Below are 14,894 nucleotides of genomic sequence, written 5' to 3' on the forward strand. Positions count from 1 at the left end.
GAAAATCCCCCTTTCAAAGCAATGAAACCTCAGACACATTCAGACCAAATTGTTCTTTCCACCCATTTGGCGCACTTGGGCGGGTATTATTACACCCTATTAGTAGATTAGTGACAGCTGTTTAAAGACACATGTTAGCATTTGAATTATATTTCAAGGCCGGAAGGGATCTTGATTCATCCAGTTTAACTCCTCATTGTCAGAGTAAACCCAAGATCCAAAGAGGAGAAGTGATTTATGCAAGGTGACATCATTAGCAAGTGGCAGAACTGCCCACCGGAAATCAGGGCTTCTCAAATTTGAGGTACCCAGTAGATGTGGCTGGGCATAAGAGAATAACTGGAGTGCTTAAAAACACAGGTCTCTGTGTCCCATCCCCAGATATTCTATTTGGGTAAAGACCTTAAATCCAGGGAAAAGTGAGGGAAGGAGAAGGGGGCAGAGGATGAGATGGTTGAATGGTTTCACTGACTCTCAATGGACATGAGTTTGAGCAAACTCAGGGAGATGGTGAAGGACAGGGTAGACTGGCATGCTTCAGTTCATGGGGTTGCAGAGTCAGATGCAACTAAACAACAACAAGGCTGGGATTGGGCCTCGGATTTACTGTTGATAACGATACAACTGGTCTGAGAATCACACTTGCAGAAGTACTACAAAAATCATTGACGATTTAACTATTTCCATGATAAAATGAAAAAGTGGTGTGAGAATTTCAAAGCAAAGCTTTCAAGACACTGCTTTTCCCCCACTCTTTCTTATATTTGTATAGTCACATAAAATGCACAACTAACAAAAGTCAAAATCTGTCAACTGCCCAGACTTGACTTAGATTATCACAGTGATCCCCTGCAATGGGTGGAAAATCTGAAACTCTGATCATTCTTTCATGTTACAAGTTTATCCAGCTAATATATTTCTAAGGCAATGAGAGGATTATTTCATTCCAAGAAACTACAAAATTGAGAAACCACTAACTTTTTTTTTAATGTATTTAAAATTCTCACATTTGTTGAAGATTTGCTGTTTAATAAATGCATTCCCTTATTCATTCAATGAATATTTACTGAAAATCTACCATCTGGGATTTTAATTAACATCTATTGCATCTTAAAGGGGCTTCTCAGGCAGTGCTAGTGGTAAAGAACCCAACTGCCAATAGAGGAAACTTAAGAGACTTGGATTCTATCCCTGGATTAGGAAGATCCCCTGGAGGAAGAAGTGGCAACCCTCTCCAGTATTCTTGCCTGAAGAAACCCATGAACAGAGGAACCTGGTGGGCTATAGTCCATGTGGTTGCAAAAAGTCAGCCATGACTGAAGTGACTTGGCATGTATGCACTGCATCTTAAATGTCTTCAAAATGTCTCCCAAAACAGACTTGACAATTGATTGGAAAATGATACTGCAAGTTGAATCAGATGGAGAGTTCTACCACCTTCCATACCAGTGTATATGATGATAATAAAACACACAAAAATATTTTGATATTACATTATGAACTTTAATATTTGTATTGATTTTAATAGGCTTCTGAATTAAAGAAAATCTACATAGGCAAAATAACAAAGCAGTAAGTAGAATCATAGTTCCCTGAAACAGAAAATGACTTTTATAGGCTAAAATTTATATTAAATCCAGAAATTCAATTCTGATAGGCTTGTGTTTCACAGTGAGGGATATATATCCCTTTAGGAATTCTCTACAGCAAATAACAAAAGTATTTAGGAAGGTTGAATAAAGCAGGTCCCAAATTTTCATTAACTTTGATGAAATGTGACAGGTTATTGATTTTTAATTCAATTCAGAGTATGAGATTATCATCTCTAAATCACAGATGATCCCAAAAGATCCACCATTATGCTTTGGGGTATTATTAATATGCTGTCATTTCAGATGATTTTATTTGTTGACCCGCCATCTTGCTCTCGAAAAGATTTAAGGGTTCATTTTGAATTAAGGCTTGTTTTTTACACTTTTTAAGATGAAATGAAAGAAGTAGTTGGATTTCCATTGAGAGATTCTCAGTTTAGGCTCTGTCTGTGACTTCACTTCAATTTCTGGAGGGCACTGCAAAGGATTTCAACTTCACCTACAAAGAAAAACAAAGGAGCCACTCATACTGTGAACAAACATCCTTCAAGGGTCTGCAGTGTGTAAAAGGCTAGGGAATCAGTGGGGTGTGTGGATACACTAGGTACCACCCCAACCTTCAAGGAGCTGATAGCTTAGTTAGGGTGATAAAATCTGAGCCATTACAGATGATTCCAAGTTATAGGAAGTGCTAAAGAGCTATTAATGTAATTACGCTTCCTCTTTCCATTGTCTGTTTCTCAGGGAAGGAGGTAATAGCTTTCTCACCAGGGAAATCACTAGCTTTTCTGTTTCCTTTCCACATGACCATCCACAGATGCTCGCAAAGGGCTGAGCCACGGGACCTAAAAGTAGGGGTCACATTGCCCCCCACCCCCACTCCATGTCAGAATTCCCTGGGGCTTCCCTACAAATACAAATCCCTGACTCACATCACACATTCAGGGAATTTAGTCTGGGAGTACAACTCAGGACTATCCATTTCTAACTAGCTCTCCAAGTGATTCTGAGGCACACGAGGTTTGAGAAGGCATGGTCTAAGCAGAGAACTCAGCCTAGGTTGCCAGACCACCAGATTAAGTAAGGTATGATGGAGTCACTTTCATTCATGCCAGATTCTCACATGCCAAGGGGCCGCAAGGACACAGACTCTTCATAGAAGTGGAAGGGGACTTGGAGACAGACCAGCCTTATTCCTGCCTAGATCCTGAGGACAGTATAGAGATGATGGGGCCTTATATAAGGTCACAAAACTAAGGACCCTCCAGTTCCTCAATCTGTTAGTCAGTGATTTTTAGAAACCTCTTATAAATAATAGTCTTTGAAATTATTTTCACTTTCTCAGGGGAAATGAGAGAGAGAAAACGGCTATGGCCTAACCCTTCTCTCTCACACCCCAGCCTCCTGAGCCCGTGGCTGGCCTCTTCCAAGAACAGATTATTCCAGCTGAGTGTTCAAGATGGCATCTCTGGAAGGGAATCAGCCTTGGACTTTATCACAATGGCTCATTATGGGAGGGAGGCCATACCTGATGGGAACGAGTATAATGGGCTAGTTCTACATGTTAGCAGTGGCCTCAGGCAACATCACAGGGCTAGAGAGGGATACGCCAAGTCCACCAGCCCTTCTGGCCTTTCTTAGCACATTTTTACAGGCAGAAACTCCCCACCCCTTGGACTAGAACTTCTCCCTTTAAAGCTTGATCCTTGGGTGCTTTTGTCCATTCATTCAATAGTTCTTGAGTACCTAATATGATTTTTAGGAATATGGCTAACTGCTGGGGATTTGACAGCAAACCTGACATGGCCCTCTGCTCAAGTCTAGTTGGGGAGACAGACAAGTAAACAATTATAAAATAAAAATAAAATAAAAAACCTATGATAAATGCTCTGAGAGAGGAATCTATGGGAAGGCCAAGACCTAGGAGGAACACCCAATCCAGACTTACCCTAAGAAGAGATATGTATGAACAATTGAAAGATGAACTGGGATGGGGTCCCTAAATGGCAGTGGTAAAGAGAGTATTTTAAACAAAAACTGTATGGGCAAAGGCCAGGGGAATGCATGGGAACTAAGAGCTGGTCAGTGTTGCTCGAGGGGAATTTGAAGGCTAGAAAGAATTGGGAGATGAACATAATAGCACAATGACTTTTTAAGAACAACTATTATAATATTCTTATTGTCCAGAAAAAATAAAAGGTCAATGGAAGAACTACTCTGTGGTTGATAAAGTAGATAAAATCTATCCTTAGGAGCTGGTATTCCAGGCAGAGTAAGGTCCGGTGGACACTTAGAGGGGAAGGGGTGAAAATGCAAAGAGAAAGGGGAACGTGGCAGCAACAAGCCAGGGTGGAAAGGTGGTGGGTCATAGGAGGTGGGGTGGGATCCAGGAAGGTCAAAGCAGAGAGGACACTCAAGGCAATTCTGGCTTTTTACTGCTAAGTTTTTCTCTCTCAATAAGTCAGTGGCTTCCTTGGAAAAGTTTTTCTTAAACATTTAATACATTTCTTACTGTTCCTCTGATGAAGGTAAGAAAACACAATCCTCTATGAGAATGGCCTCGGAGGGTGTATGTTACTTACTACTGATGGAGTCAGCCAAAATCTTAAGTTGCTGTGTGTTGTCCAAGACCTCAATCCGTTGAGTGTATGGATCGTAACGAACTGAGAAGGGCCGTGGGATTGTGGCAGCAAAGTTCCTGAAACCAAAATCATAGGTCTGAGTGAAGGCTACCATTTGGGGAAAAGTAATTTAAAAAGATTTTTCAGTGGCATTCACTTGGTTATTAGTAGCATTGAAACCTCACCAGGGGCTTTAGTAGTGGGCTGAGAAGTGAAATGGAGTTTTAGGTCCTCTTTGGGAAGCCTTTGTATGTGGTAGGTGTATCTGTGTATATACAAACACACTTAGGCACATGCCTCCAAAATGTCAGAAGTAGCTTACAATAAAAGCACAGTACACAATAAGGCCAAATTCTTATCATTAAATAAAATAAAAGGAGTAAGTAAAATCTACCCAAAGAATGTTATAGAAGGGAAAAAACCTCTGAGAAGCTTGATCATCAATGCAAAGAAGGAAAACATGGTTCTCAAAGTTGAAGACAACGCTATGAATGAAACTTGACATGGGTTGAGGGCCTCCTATGTTTGAGAACTAGAGCAAGTTTCAACTGTTTTATACTCTTAACAACTATTATCTATTAACTAACTATTAACTATTTACTAAACTAGTCTTCATAAAACCTTAAGAGGAAGGTACCATTTTACTATTCCCATTTTATGATGAGGAAACTGAGGCTTGGGGAAGCTAAATAACTACTAAGGCCATGCTGGCAACACATTGTAAAGAAGGGAAAGAATACAGGTAGTCTGAATCTGGCCTGGGCCCCTCACTTCCCTGCCTGCCTGGTGCATCACTCCTGGGCCTGGGAGGAATCTTTTATTAGTGACTGGGGATGCATGAAGAATAAGTGGTTAAGTATCCTGCCCCATCTCTTCTTTGGAAAAAGCCTTCTCAGTCCAGCTGGTGACGTGAACCAAGCAGTAGACACCTGTGGCTCTGCCTGCTCTTCCCCTCATCCCTCATTCCAGGGTGCAGCTTGTTTTTTCTTTGGGGACTCATCTCCCCCACTGGAGTTATATGAGTTGGGATGTCAGTCTGAGGCCCATTCAGCACTCCTCAGGTCAAGCAGCAGGTGTGTGAACAAACTCAGCCCTGTCTCTGCTAGAACTTGAATACTGAAACTGAAAATGGTTGGCATCGGTTTCTTTTTAGTCGGGATGCTCTGAGGGTATCCCAGAGGTGCTCAGATCCCTCCCTTTTTTGAATTCTCTTTCGTTCTGTGAGCCAGCTCTCAGCAGATGAGAGCTTTTGTGTCTCCTCTGGGCTCTAGACACTAGCAGTGAGTGAGTGCGTACTCAGCCATGTCTGACTCTCTGTGAGCCCATGGACTATATAGCTCATCAGACTCCTTGGTCCATGGGATTTTCCAGGCAAGAATACTGGAGTGGGTTGCCATTTCCTCCTCCAGGGGCTCTCCCTGACCCAGGGAATGGACCCGCGTCTCCTGCATGGCAGGCAGGATCTTTAGCACCAAGTCATCGGGGGAAGCAGACACTAGCAGAGCAGGTGGGATTTCACAGAGAGGCCCATGGCCTGGCAAGGTCCTCCCTGCTGGCCTGGGGCTGATCACTCCCTGAGTGAGAGAGTCATCTCCAGAGGGGCCTGTCCATGTGGGAATCTCAGTGCGACTCAGCAGTTAAGAGGACCAGCTCTGAGTTCCGCTGCCTGAGTCCAGACCCTGAGCCGGCCACTTACTAGCTGTGTGACGCTGAGGGCGTTACTTACCCGTCAATGTTTCTGCACCCTATCCACAGTTTGTGGTCTAAATGAATTAGTATCTGAAAAGCACTGAGAACAATGCTTGGTACAAAATAGATACTAGGCATCTTGAAAAGTGAAAGTGTTACTCGCTCACATGTGTCCAGCTCTTCGTGACACCATGGCATGTAGCCCGCCAGGCTCCTCAGTCCACGGGGCTCTCCTGGCAAGAATACTGGAGTGGATCGCCATTCCCTTCTCCAGGGGATCTTCCCGACCCAGGGGTCGAACCCATGTCTCGTTCATTGCAGGTGGATTCTTCACTGTCTGAGCCACCTTACCCGTAACTATAATTACCTTGGTGGAATAATGCATGAACTCATGAAAATCCATAACCCTAAAGGAGTTCCAGGAATGGCAGAGTGGAACCTTTAGGGCTACAGAAAGCCTAGGTTCTCAGTAAGGGTGAAAATTTAGTAGAAAAACGGCAAAGAATGGCAGGAAGGACCTAAGGACCCTGGAGAAAAGAGTGAAGGGAGTCATTTGGGGTCAAAGAAAGTGCATTTGTGGGCTACCATTTTACTGTTGGTTACCTAAGCCCGGTGCATTCAAAGCTGACATGCCCAGCTTCAGGGATCCCAGAAGCCTGTAAGACTTACATTTATTACACATCACTGCTAAGATACAACAAAAGAAGTGGTAAAAATGGTATCATGGCTGCCCCGTATAAGTAGACCCTCTGTCCAGCCTACCACCTGCTGGGAGCAGTGTGGCTCTGGCAGATTGATGGCAGGGCCATCTTCTCGGGGAGCTGAGAGTCTCAGAATCCTGGTACCACTCCACCAACCTGGTGCTGAATTGCCTCTGAGATTGGCACATTTGCCAGTTACTCACTGATTCAGAGGATGAGATGGTTGGATGGCATCATGATCCAATGGACATGAGTGTGAGCAAACTCCAGGAGACAGTGAAGGACAAGTAAGTCTGGTGTGCTGCAGTCCATGGAGTAGCAAAGAGCCTGACATGACTTAGCAACTGAACAATAGCAATACTGAGTGCTTGTTAGGTGTCCGGCACTGTTCTTGAAGTCAGGGGAAAGAGCAGAAAGGACAAAATCCCCTATCCTCAGGGACCTTAAATCACACAAGATTTTAGACATTAATAAGTGCTAATGAGAAAAGTAAATCACAGAGTCAGTAAGGAGTACTGGGGGGTGGGGGGGACAGGGCTGGGTAGTGATTTTAAGCAAGTTGTTTAGAGAAAGACACACAAAAACGGTTAAATGTGGGTAAAGGCTGAAGAGAGGGGAGGGAGGGAGTTTGCAAGTATGTGGGAGAATAAAGTGGCAAAGGACTCCCTTGGGTGAGAAGACGTCTAGTGCTGTTTGATGGGGGACCTCTGTGGCCACTCTGAACATACGAGAGTTCAGGGGTGGGCCTGGTGGCTGCACTGAGCAAGGATAAGGTGGTAGGCCTGTCTGCAGGGGTCATCATGTTCGGCTAATAAGCTATGAAACGGGGTCCTGCAAAGGAAGGCACTTCTCTCAACAGGGAGTGGAAAGAGACAGGATGGGGAGAGAAGACTGTCTGACACACGCCACTGCTATAGGCACTGAAATCCATTCTCCTGCCCAGCCTCCCACAGACCGGCGGCACCAGGTCGAGTCAGGAGGTCCCAAGGGCTGTTGGCCCAGCTTGGTTACCATCTCACCTCACTTTCTCCTTGGCATCATTAAAACTCTCAGCCACATAATAAAGAGGCTGGAACTCTGTGATCGTATACTCCTGGACAGCAGTCTTCTCCAGTTCCAGAGGAAGGAGCTTCGGCTTGCCTGATAGGCAATACTGTGGGTCCCAAATGGAAAGTCATCATGGTTAAGTCAGCGCTGCTGGTCCCTGCCGCATCCCCTAGGCTATTTGTGCATCCCTTCCCACCTTATCCTGATTCCTTCCATACCCTAGTCCCAATGCAGGTGAACTAAATTATTTTGCACATACTAGAGAGAAATCAGGATCAAAAGGAATATTTTACCCCAACAATTTTCAGGTAAGGTGATCAACAGATGGTGTGGGAGCAGCCACATTTTCTGGCATGTGTTTGCCTCTGTCCCAATGCATAGTTCAACCCTAGATTCAGGAGGCCCCTCTGGTCTGGAGACCTGTGTATCTGCAGTTCAATTTCAATCTCTAAAACCCACAGTCACAACCAAATCACAGCTGGTAAGAGGTCAATCACTTGAGGAGAAACCCTGAGGTTTAGTTTCAGAGTGGATATAAGAGGGTTTCAACAGCACAAAGGGAAAATGAATGGTCTGCTGTACCTACCACTCTCAAATCCATCCATGGTTCCTGTTCGGTTCATACCTGTAATTCACCAAAGGATGACAGGAGCCCAGCACCATATGCCTTTATGGAGTCTCCTTGCTTGCAGAGCCCGAACTCCACAGTAAACCAGTAAATCTGAAATGGAAAGTCAGGTTGAAAGCGTACACGAGGAAGCAGCAGGTGACCCAGGGCCAGAGACAAGGCGCCCAGGTGGGATTTGTGCAGGTCTGTTCTCTGAATCAGCCTGACCTGGGGTCGTGGTTTCCTGTGCTATGTCTTAGCCTATCCAGTTACCTGTCGAATTAAGGGTTGGCTGAATGCAAGATGCTAAAGCTGAAACTCGAATACTTTGGCCACCTGATGTGAAGAACTGACTCCTTGGAAAAGACCTTGATGCTGGGAAAGATTGAAGGCAGGAGGAGAAGAGGATGACAGAGGATGAGATGACTGGATGGCACCACCAACTCAATGGACATGAGTTTGAGCAGGCTCCAGGAGTTGGTGATGACAGGGAAGCCAGCGTGCTGCCATCCATGGGGTCACAAAGAGTCAGACACGACTTAGAGATTGAACTGCTGCTGCTGCTGCTAAGTCACTTCAATTGTGTCCGACTCTGTGCGACCACATAGACGGCAGCCCACCAGGCTCCCCAGTCCATGGGATTCTCCAGGCAAGAACATTGGAGTGGGCTACCATTTCCTTCTCCAATGCAGGAAAGTGAAAAGTGAAAGTGAAGTCGCTCAGTCATGTCTGACTCTTAGTGACCCCATGGACTGCAGCCTACCAGGCTCCCCCGTCCATGGGATTTTCCAGGCGAAAGTACTGGAGTGGGGTGCACTGCCTTCTCCAAGTGATTGAACTGAACTGAACTGACTGCAAGATGTGATGGGAAGTGGTGGGAGAGTATTAAGGAAGCCGCCCAAAGGGTACCCCCAACAAGCCACTCTCTATGACAGGAACTCTTCCACCCTCTCCGCTTTCTTCTCTGTGGCATCAGCTAGAGGGAGTTGATCCCCCAAGTTGGCTGGAGTTACCAGACAATTCCATCAGGCTCAGTGGAAGGTAGGGAATCGGGTCATGATAGAATCAGTGAGGGAGTATCCTGTTATCTGTGTGACTGAACCACACCAACTCCATTTTGTCAGCTCCATGTAAGCCAGAAGTCCTAACCCCATCCTTTTCTGCAAGGTTGAGCTTCAGTCTATTCACAAGGAATGCACCAGGTAAGTTCCTCATCAACTTTTACCCTTCTTATCCAATATAAAATCTTCATCTGACATATAAACACTTTTGCTGAGGCAGATGGATAATGTCTCACAAGAAATAATGGTCATGAGACCTTCTGGGGGGAGGGAAAAAACCCCTAACTCCTGACAGTGTGAACCTGCTTCTCTCTTAGTAATCAGATTCTATCCTTAGCTTTGACCCCTTTAGTTAATTAACAAATCAATTTCAATTTGGCTGCACTGGATCTTAGTAGCGTTGGCCCCTTTAGCCCCCCTGTACCCTTTTCATGGCATAGAGTGTGGTTGCCAAAGCCTCTGGCTGCTGTCTACCTGCCCTTTCCTGTGTGTCAGTTACCCACAGTAAACTTCATCACTGCATTTTATTGAGCTATCTGCTTCCTTATTTTGCCTCAAAGTTCCTTCTCGGTTCTAAGGTTGCTATTCAATATCCCCACCATGCAACAACCTGTGTTAAACCCCTGTCAGTCACTGCACTCAGCCTCCCAAATAACCAAGTCTTTTCCTTTCAATAGCTCCCAGTGCTACATGGCCCAGATAAATGGCTTGGGAAATAAGGTTCTAGAATCGATTCCTGGGTCAGGAACATCTGCTGCAGAAGGGATAGGCTACCCACTCCAGGATTCTCAGGCTTCCCTTGTGGCTCAGCTGGTAAAGAATTCACCTGCCATGTGGGAGACCTGGGTTTGATCCCTGTTGGGAAGATCCCCTGGAGAAGGGAAAGGCTACCCACTCCAGTATTCTGGCCTGGAGAATTCCATGGACTGTATAGTCTATGGGATCACAAAGAGTCGGACACAGCTGAGCGACTTTCACTTTCTTTCCTACTGAATAGCGTCAAGAGAAAGCCAAGGCCCAGGGTTTCTAGATAAGTCTATTTATTGTACTAGAGAACGTGAAACCTGGGAAGGCTGCCAGAACTGAGTCAGTCTGAGCTCCTCACATACGGATGAGACGTCTTTAGCCCAGAGAGGTGAAGTTACATACACACAGTGACACAGCATCTCAAGGCAGAGCAAGGGCCCCAAGACTATTCCCAGATCAGTATATCAATAATAAGATCGTTTTTGAGAAGCTAGGTTGGTGATGAATATTTTTATCACAATTACAGCAGGTAACTTAATGCTGTGTATTTCAGTTTATTTTTTTTTCTTACAGCTGAGAAATTCTATCAAGTTCTACAGTTTCTTTGAAAGTCACTTTTTGTATCACCACAGCATCCGGCTTTTAAAAACTCAAATCCACACAAGTTTAACTCTTTTGATCCTCAAGATCCTCATGATGTACTTTTGAGATGGAAACGGTATAAACAATTGTATCCATTTTTAGAGATGAGGGAGCAAAAGCCACTTGCCCAGGGTCTCAGAGCAGCTGGGCAGTGAGAAAGGCTCTGGGAGGTTTCAACCTTCTCATAAATTCACAAACTTCTAAACTGATACATCATAATGACAGGGAAGCCTGGAGTGCTGCAGTCCATTGGGTCGCTAAGAGTCAGACACGACTGAGCAACCGAACTGAACTGAACTGAATGATATGTGTGCATTAATTTGAAGTCCCTAATTCCACTATAAAGTTTTATTTCCTATCTTCCAAGCTGAGCACATTATAAAAAACGTGGCTTAGAAGTTAGGAGTGCGTCAGTCAAGTTGGAAGGGGGTCTACAGGAAGGAGGCCCTGCCGTGAAGCTGCTCATCCACGGTGTCTACGGATGAGAGTCGTCACCCACTGCGGAGGAGAGTGTTTGGTTAGAAGGCAGAGCCCAGTTCCCACTTTTACCTCGGAACTGAGAAAGGAAAGATCCTCATGCTGCCCCCAGCGTCAGGTAGAAAGTAAACATTTTCCTCTTCAAAGATGTGAATCTAGACTACTTCCCACCCACTCAAGGGGGTTCCCAATGACTATCATTACAGCCTGTTGGTGCTTTCAAGACATACTGTTTAAAGTTACATGGAAACATCTGCGTGTAGTTGATTTCAAAATCAAACCACCAAGAAGAAGTCAATGTGTGAAATGTCACTTGTGCAAAAGTAAGCAAGGCATTCTGATTTATTTTTTCTTTTCAAATGATCTGGCTTTCAGGAAAACAGCAAAGTTTCAAAGACCGGAGACATTCCCACCAGCCAGCAGGGAGAGAGGGTACTTACTGTCGCAAGTTTCTCAACGTACTCGTCAGGGGCACCCAGGGAGGCGAGGCCGATTTCCTGCAACGGCAGAGAAACAGGCACTGACATGGCTCGGGTCTGCTGACCTTCAGCCTTGACCCTCAGATCCAACCTCGTATTTGACCACAGGAAGGGGATGAGTGGCTAGATACCTTCAGAAGGGCCCAGGTATACTCTAACTGTTCTGTCCAGGCTTCCCTGACCACACTTCCCAGAATCACAGATCTCGAGAATGGAGGAAGCCTAGTCCTCTATTCACTTTACAAAAGAGAAAACCAAGGCACAGAGCAAAGAGATGACCTGCCCAAGGTCACACGGTAGGTTGTGTCTATCGTTTCAAGTCCTCATTATCCTCCCACAGTTCAAGCGGAATATTCCTGGTGCACTAGATGAGACTTCACCAAGCCCCCTGAAGACACCATAGGAGACTTGCTGTGAAGTTCCTGACATCTGGTATGTGCACAGCTGCAGAGCCTGAGATGTCACGGGCCACCTCTCATCACAGCTCCCAACTCAGAAGCCTCTAGTGGTCGCTGTCTCTTTTACAGCATTTGCTCCAGCCTGATTTGCAGCAGACAGAGCACATACATAAATAAATATATATGTGGGGGGGGGGGGGGGTGTGGGTGTGGGTGTGTGCGCATATATATATATATTTCTTTCCTACTAATATGCATTCATTCATTCCAAAAATATTTACTGAATGCTTCTATGTGACAGGCAATGCATGAAATTGACAAAGATCTCTGACCTATATATTTAAGTGGATAGACAGTAAATAACAAGCATGTACATAGGTATGTTAAAGGTGATAAGTTCTTCGGAAAGAAGAAACAAAAGGAGAAAGGGACAAGGGGGATCCTGAGTGCCAGAGAAGCAGCGGTGGGGTCGGGGGCTTTGATTGCCCTTTCCTTCATCTTTTTTTTTTTTGGCTGTATTGGGTCCGCTTACAGGCTCAGTATGTCCGGCATGCAGGCTCTCTAATTCAGGCATGCGGGATTAGTTGCCCTGCAGCATATGGCATCTTAATTCCCCAACCGGGGATAGAATCGAACCTTCGAATGCCTGCATTGGAAGGCAGAGTCTTAACCTCTGCACCATAAGAGAAGTCCTGAGACTGTGATTTTAAATAAGGCCCCAGAATGATTTTAACAAATCGCTGTGTTGCTATTGTTCAATCTCGAAGTCATGTCTGACTCTTTGCAACCCCATGGACCAGCATGCCAGGCTTCCCTGTGCTTCACTCAATTTGCTCAAACTCATGTCCATTGAATCAGTGATGCCATCCAACCATCTCAGTCTCTGTCACCTCCTTTTCCTCCTGCCCTTGATATTTCCCAGCATCAGGGTCTCTTCTAATGAGTCAGCTTTTCACATCAGGTGGCCAAAGTACTGGAGCTTCAGCCTTAGCATCAGTCTTTACAATGAACATTCAGGGTTGATTTCTTTTAGGATTGATTGGTTTGATTTCCCTGTAGTCCAAGGGACTCTCAAGTGTATTCTCCAGCACCACAAATTTGAAAGCATCACTGGAAAGGTGATATTTGAGCAAAGACTTGATGGAAGTAAGGCTGTTATTGGCTCTGCTGGTAGCTGAGGAAAGAGCATTGTACAGGCCAAATGCACAGTCCATGAAAAATCTCTTTAAAGAGAGGCAATGTCCTCCTCCAGGGGATCTTCCCAACTCAGAGGCTGAACCCACATCTCTTATGTCTCTTGAACTGGCAGGCGGGCTCTTTACCACTTGCATCACCTGGGAAACCCAAGTCTAACAGAAGTCATCGTCAATAAATGCAAGGTTGAAAGGGTTCCCTGTTCTCACAGCCACTATTCTTTGGGAGCCTAGATCTTGCCCAAAAAAAGGAAACCAAAGTGCTTCACCCTACTCCATCCTGCACTCTAGTGGGAAACTAATCCTGCTTTTAGATCAAAAAAGAATATGCTCAGGGAACTCAAAATAACTCCCTGCTTTGGAACTGTCCAGGTCAAAATTGGAACCAGGAGCACTGATGAGCCAGAAACTCCTGTCTGCTGACTCAGGTAACTTCCAACCCCTCTGTGGGGATCCCCAAAATGGAAATGGCTCAAGGAGGATGGCCATTTAGCCTCTGACTAGGAAGTAAAACTTTTAGTAATGAGAATAAAAACTTCCAATCCTAGTTTGAAAGCAATCTATGACATCTTGGCAGCAGGAACCACACTTCTGAAAGTCAGCTGCTCCGGTGGTGACACTTCCACAGCAAAGGTTCACCTAATTTCTAAACACTCCCACTTCTAAAAGTCCAGCATCGCTGAACTTCACAATTCCTCCAAGTCCACATAAGCTGGCTCACTGGTAAAGAATCTGCCTGCCAATTCAGGAGGCACAGGAGACAGAGGTTCAATCCCCTGGTTTGTTAGATCCCCTGGGGGAGGAAATGGCAACCCACTCCAGTATTCCTGCCTGGAGAATCCCATGGACAGAGGAGCCTGGTGGGCTACAGTCCACGGGGTCGCAAAGAGTCAGACACAACTGAGCATCTAACACACATAAAAGCAGATGTTTTCTTTGTTTAGAGAGGCTGTGTCTAACGAGTACAGTTTTTCCTTGTTTAGCAAGCAGCTAATTTTGCTTTCTGGTTGTTTCAGCTACCATGTGGCAGCCTCTTCATTCAAGAGTAGAAATAGTTCTTTCTTTCTGGCTGAAGGAAGATGCTTAAGTGATTCACAGACAATCCCATTACTGGGAAATTCATGCTTGGCCCGGCATTTGCTCACAGGTCATTCCATTTGATCGTTACTCTTCCTTGTGAGGAAGGAGACGATCAGGAAGGGCTCTTTATTGACCCACATCTGTGGTGACTGAGACTCGGGGTTGCCTGGCAACTTGCCCTGGACCACACAGCACTACCATCCACTCTCCACCATCCCAGTTGCCCAACCATGGTTTGGGCTGCCTCTCAGTGCCAGAAGAGATTTTGTAGGATTCTTTCACTCATCCAAAAAGCATTTTTGAGCCTGCTCACTGCTGTAATAGATGAATCAAAGCTTAGCCTGCTGCCTTGCCGATGGTGAGAAGGCAACTGGCTCTTTATTTTTTGCCGTGAGTCAGGCTACTGGCACTAGAGTCTTGGCAAATGCCATCTTACGTACTTAAAGCATATACAAAAATGATTGCCTGATAAGGTAGAAAGTGGCAAAGACCCAAAATATGAGGGGAAAGATGCCACGAGAACTTGGAAGAAGGCAAGGTTACTTCTGCATGGGGATCTG

The 14,894-nt window shown here is 45.2% G+C and overlaps 1 protein-coding gene across 1 annotated transcript in view; it reads right to left on the minus strand.

Annotated features, from left to right (window-relative positions):
* Positions 1-1,502: 1,502 nt before the first annotated feature.
* Positions 1,503-14,894, minus strand: part of PAH (phenylalanine hydroxylase) — a 78,770-nt gene continuing 65,378 nt past the window's right edge. Inside the window, exons 9-13 of the mRNA XM_065921098.1 lie at positions 11,625-11,681; positions 8,276-8,371; positions 7,623-7,756; positions 4,175-4,290; positions 1,503-2,091 (exon numbers count right to left, since the gene is read on the minus strand). Coding sequence (XP_065777170.1) covers positions 2,048-2,091; positions 4,175-4,290; positions 7,623-7,756; positions 8,276-8,371; positions 11,625-11,681 — 447 coding nt within the window. The 3' untranslated portion in view covers positions 1,503-2,047. The remainder of the gene's footprint in view (positions 2,092-4,174; positions 4,291-7,622; positions 7,757-8,275; positions 8,372-11,624; positions 11,682-14,894) is intronic.

The sequence above is a fragment of the Muntiacus reevesi genome, chromosome 1, assembly GCF_963930625.1.
Source record: "Muntiacus reevesi chromosome 1, mMunRee1.1, whole genome shotgun sequence".
In the NCBI taxonomy this organism is placed as follows: Eukaryota; Metazoa; Chordata; class Mammalia; order Artiodactyla; family Cervidae; genus Muntiacus; species Muntiacus reevesi.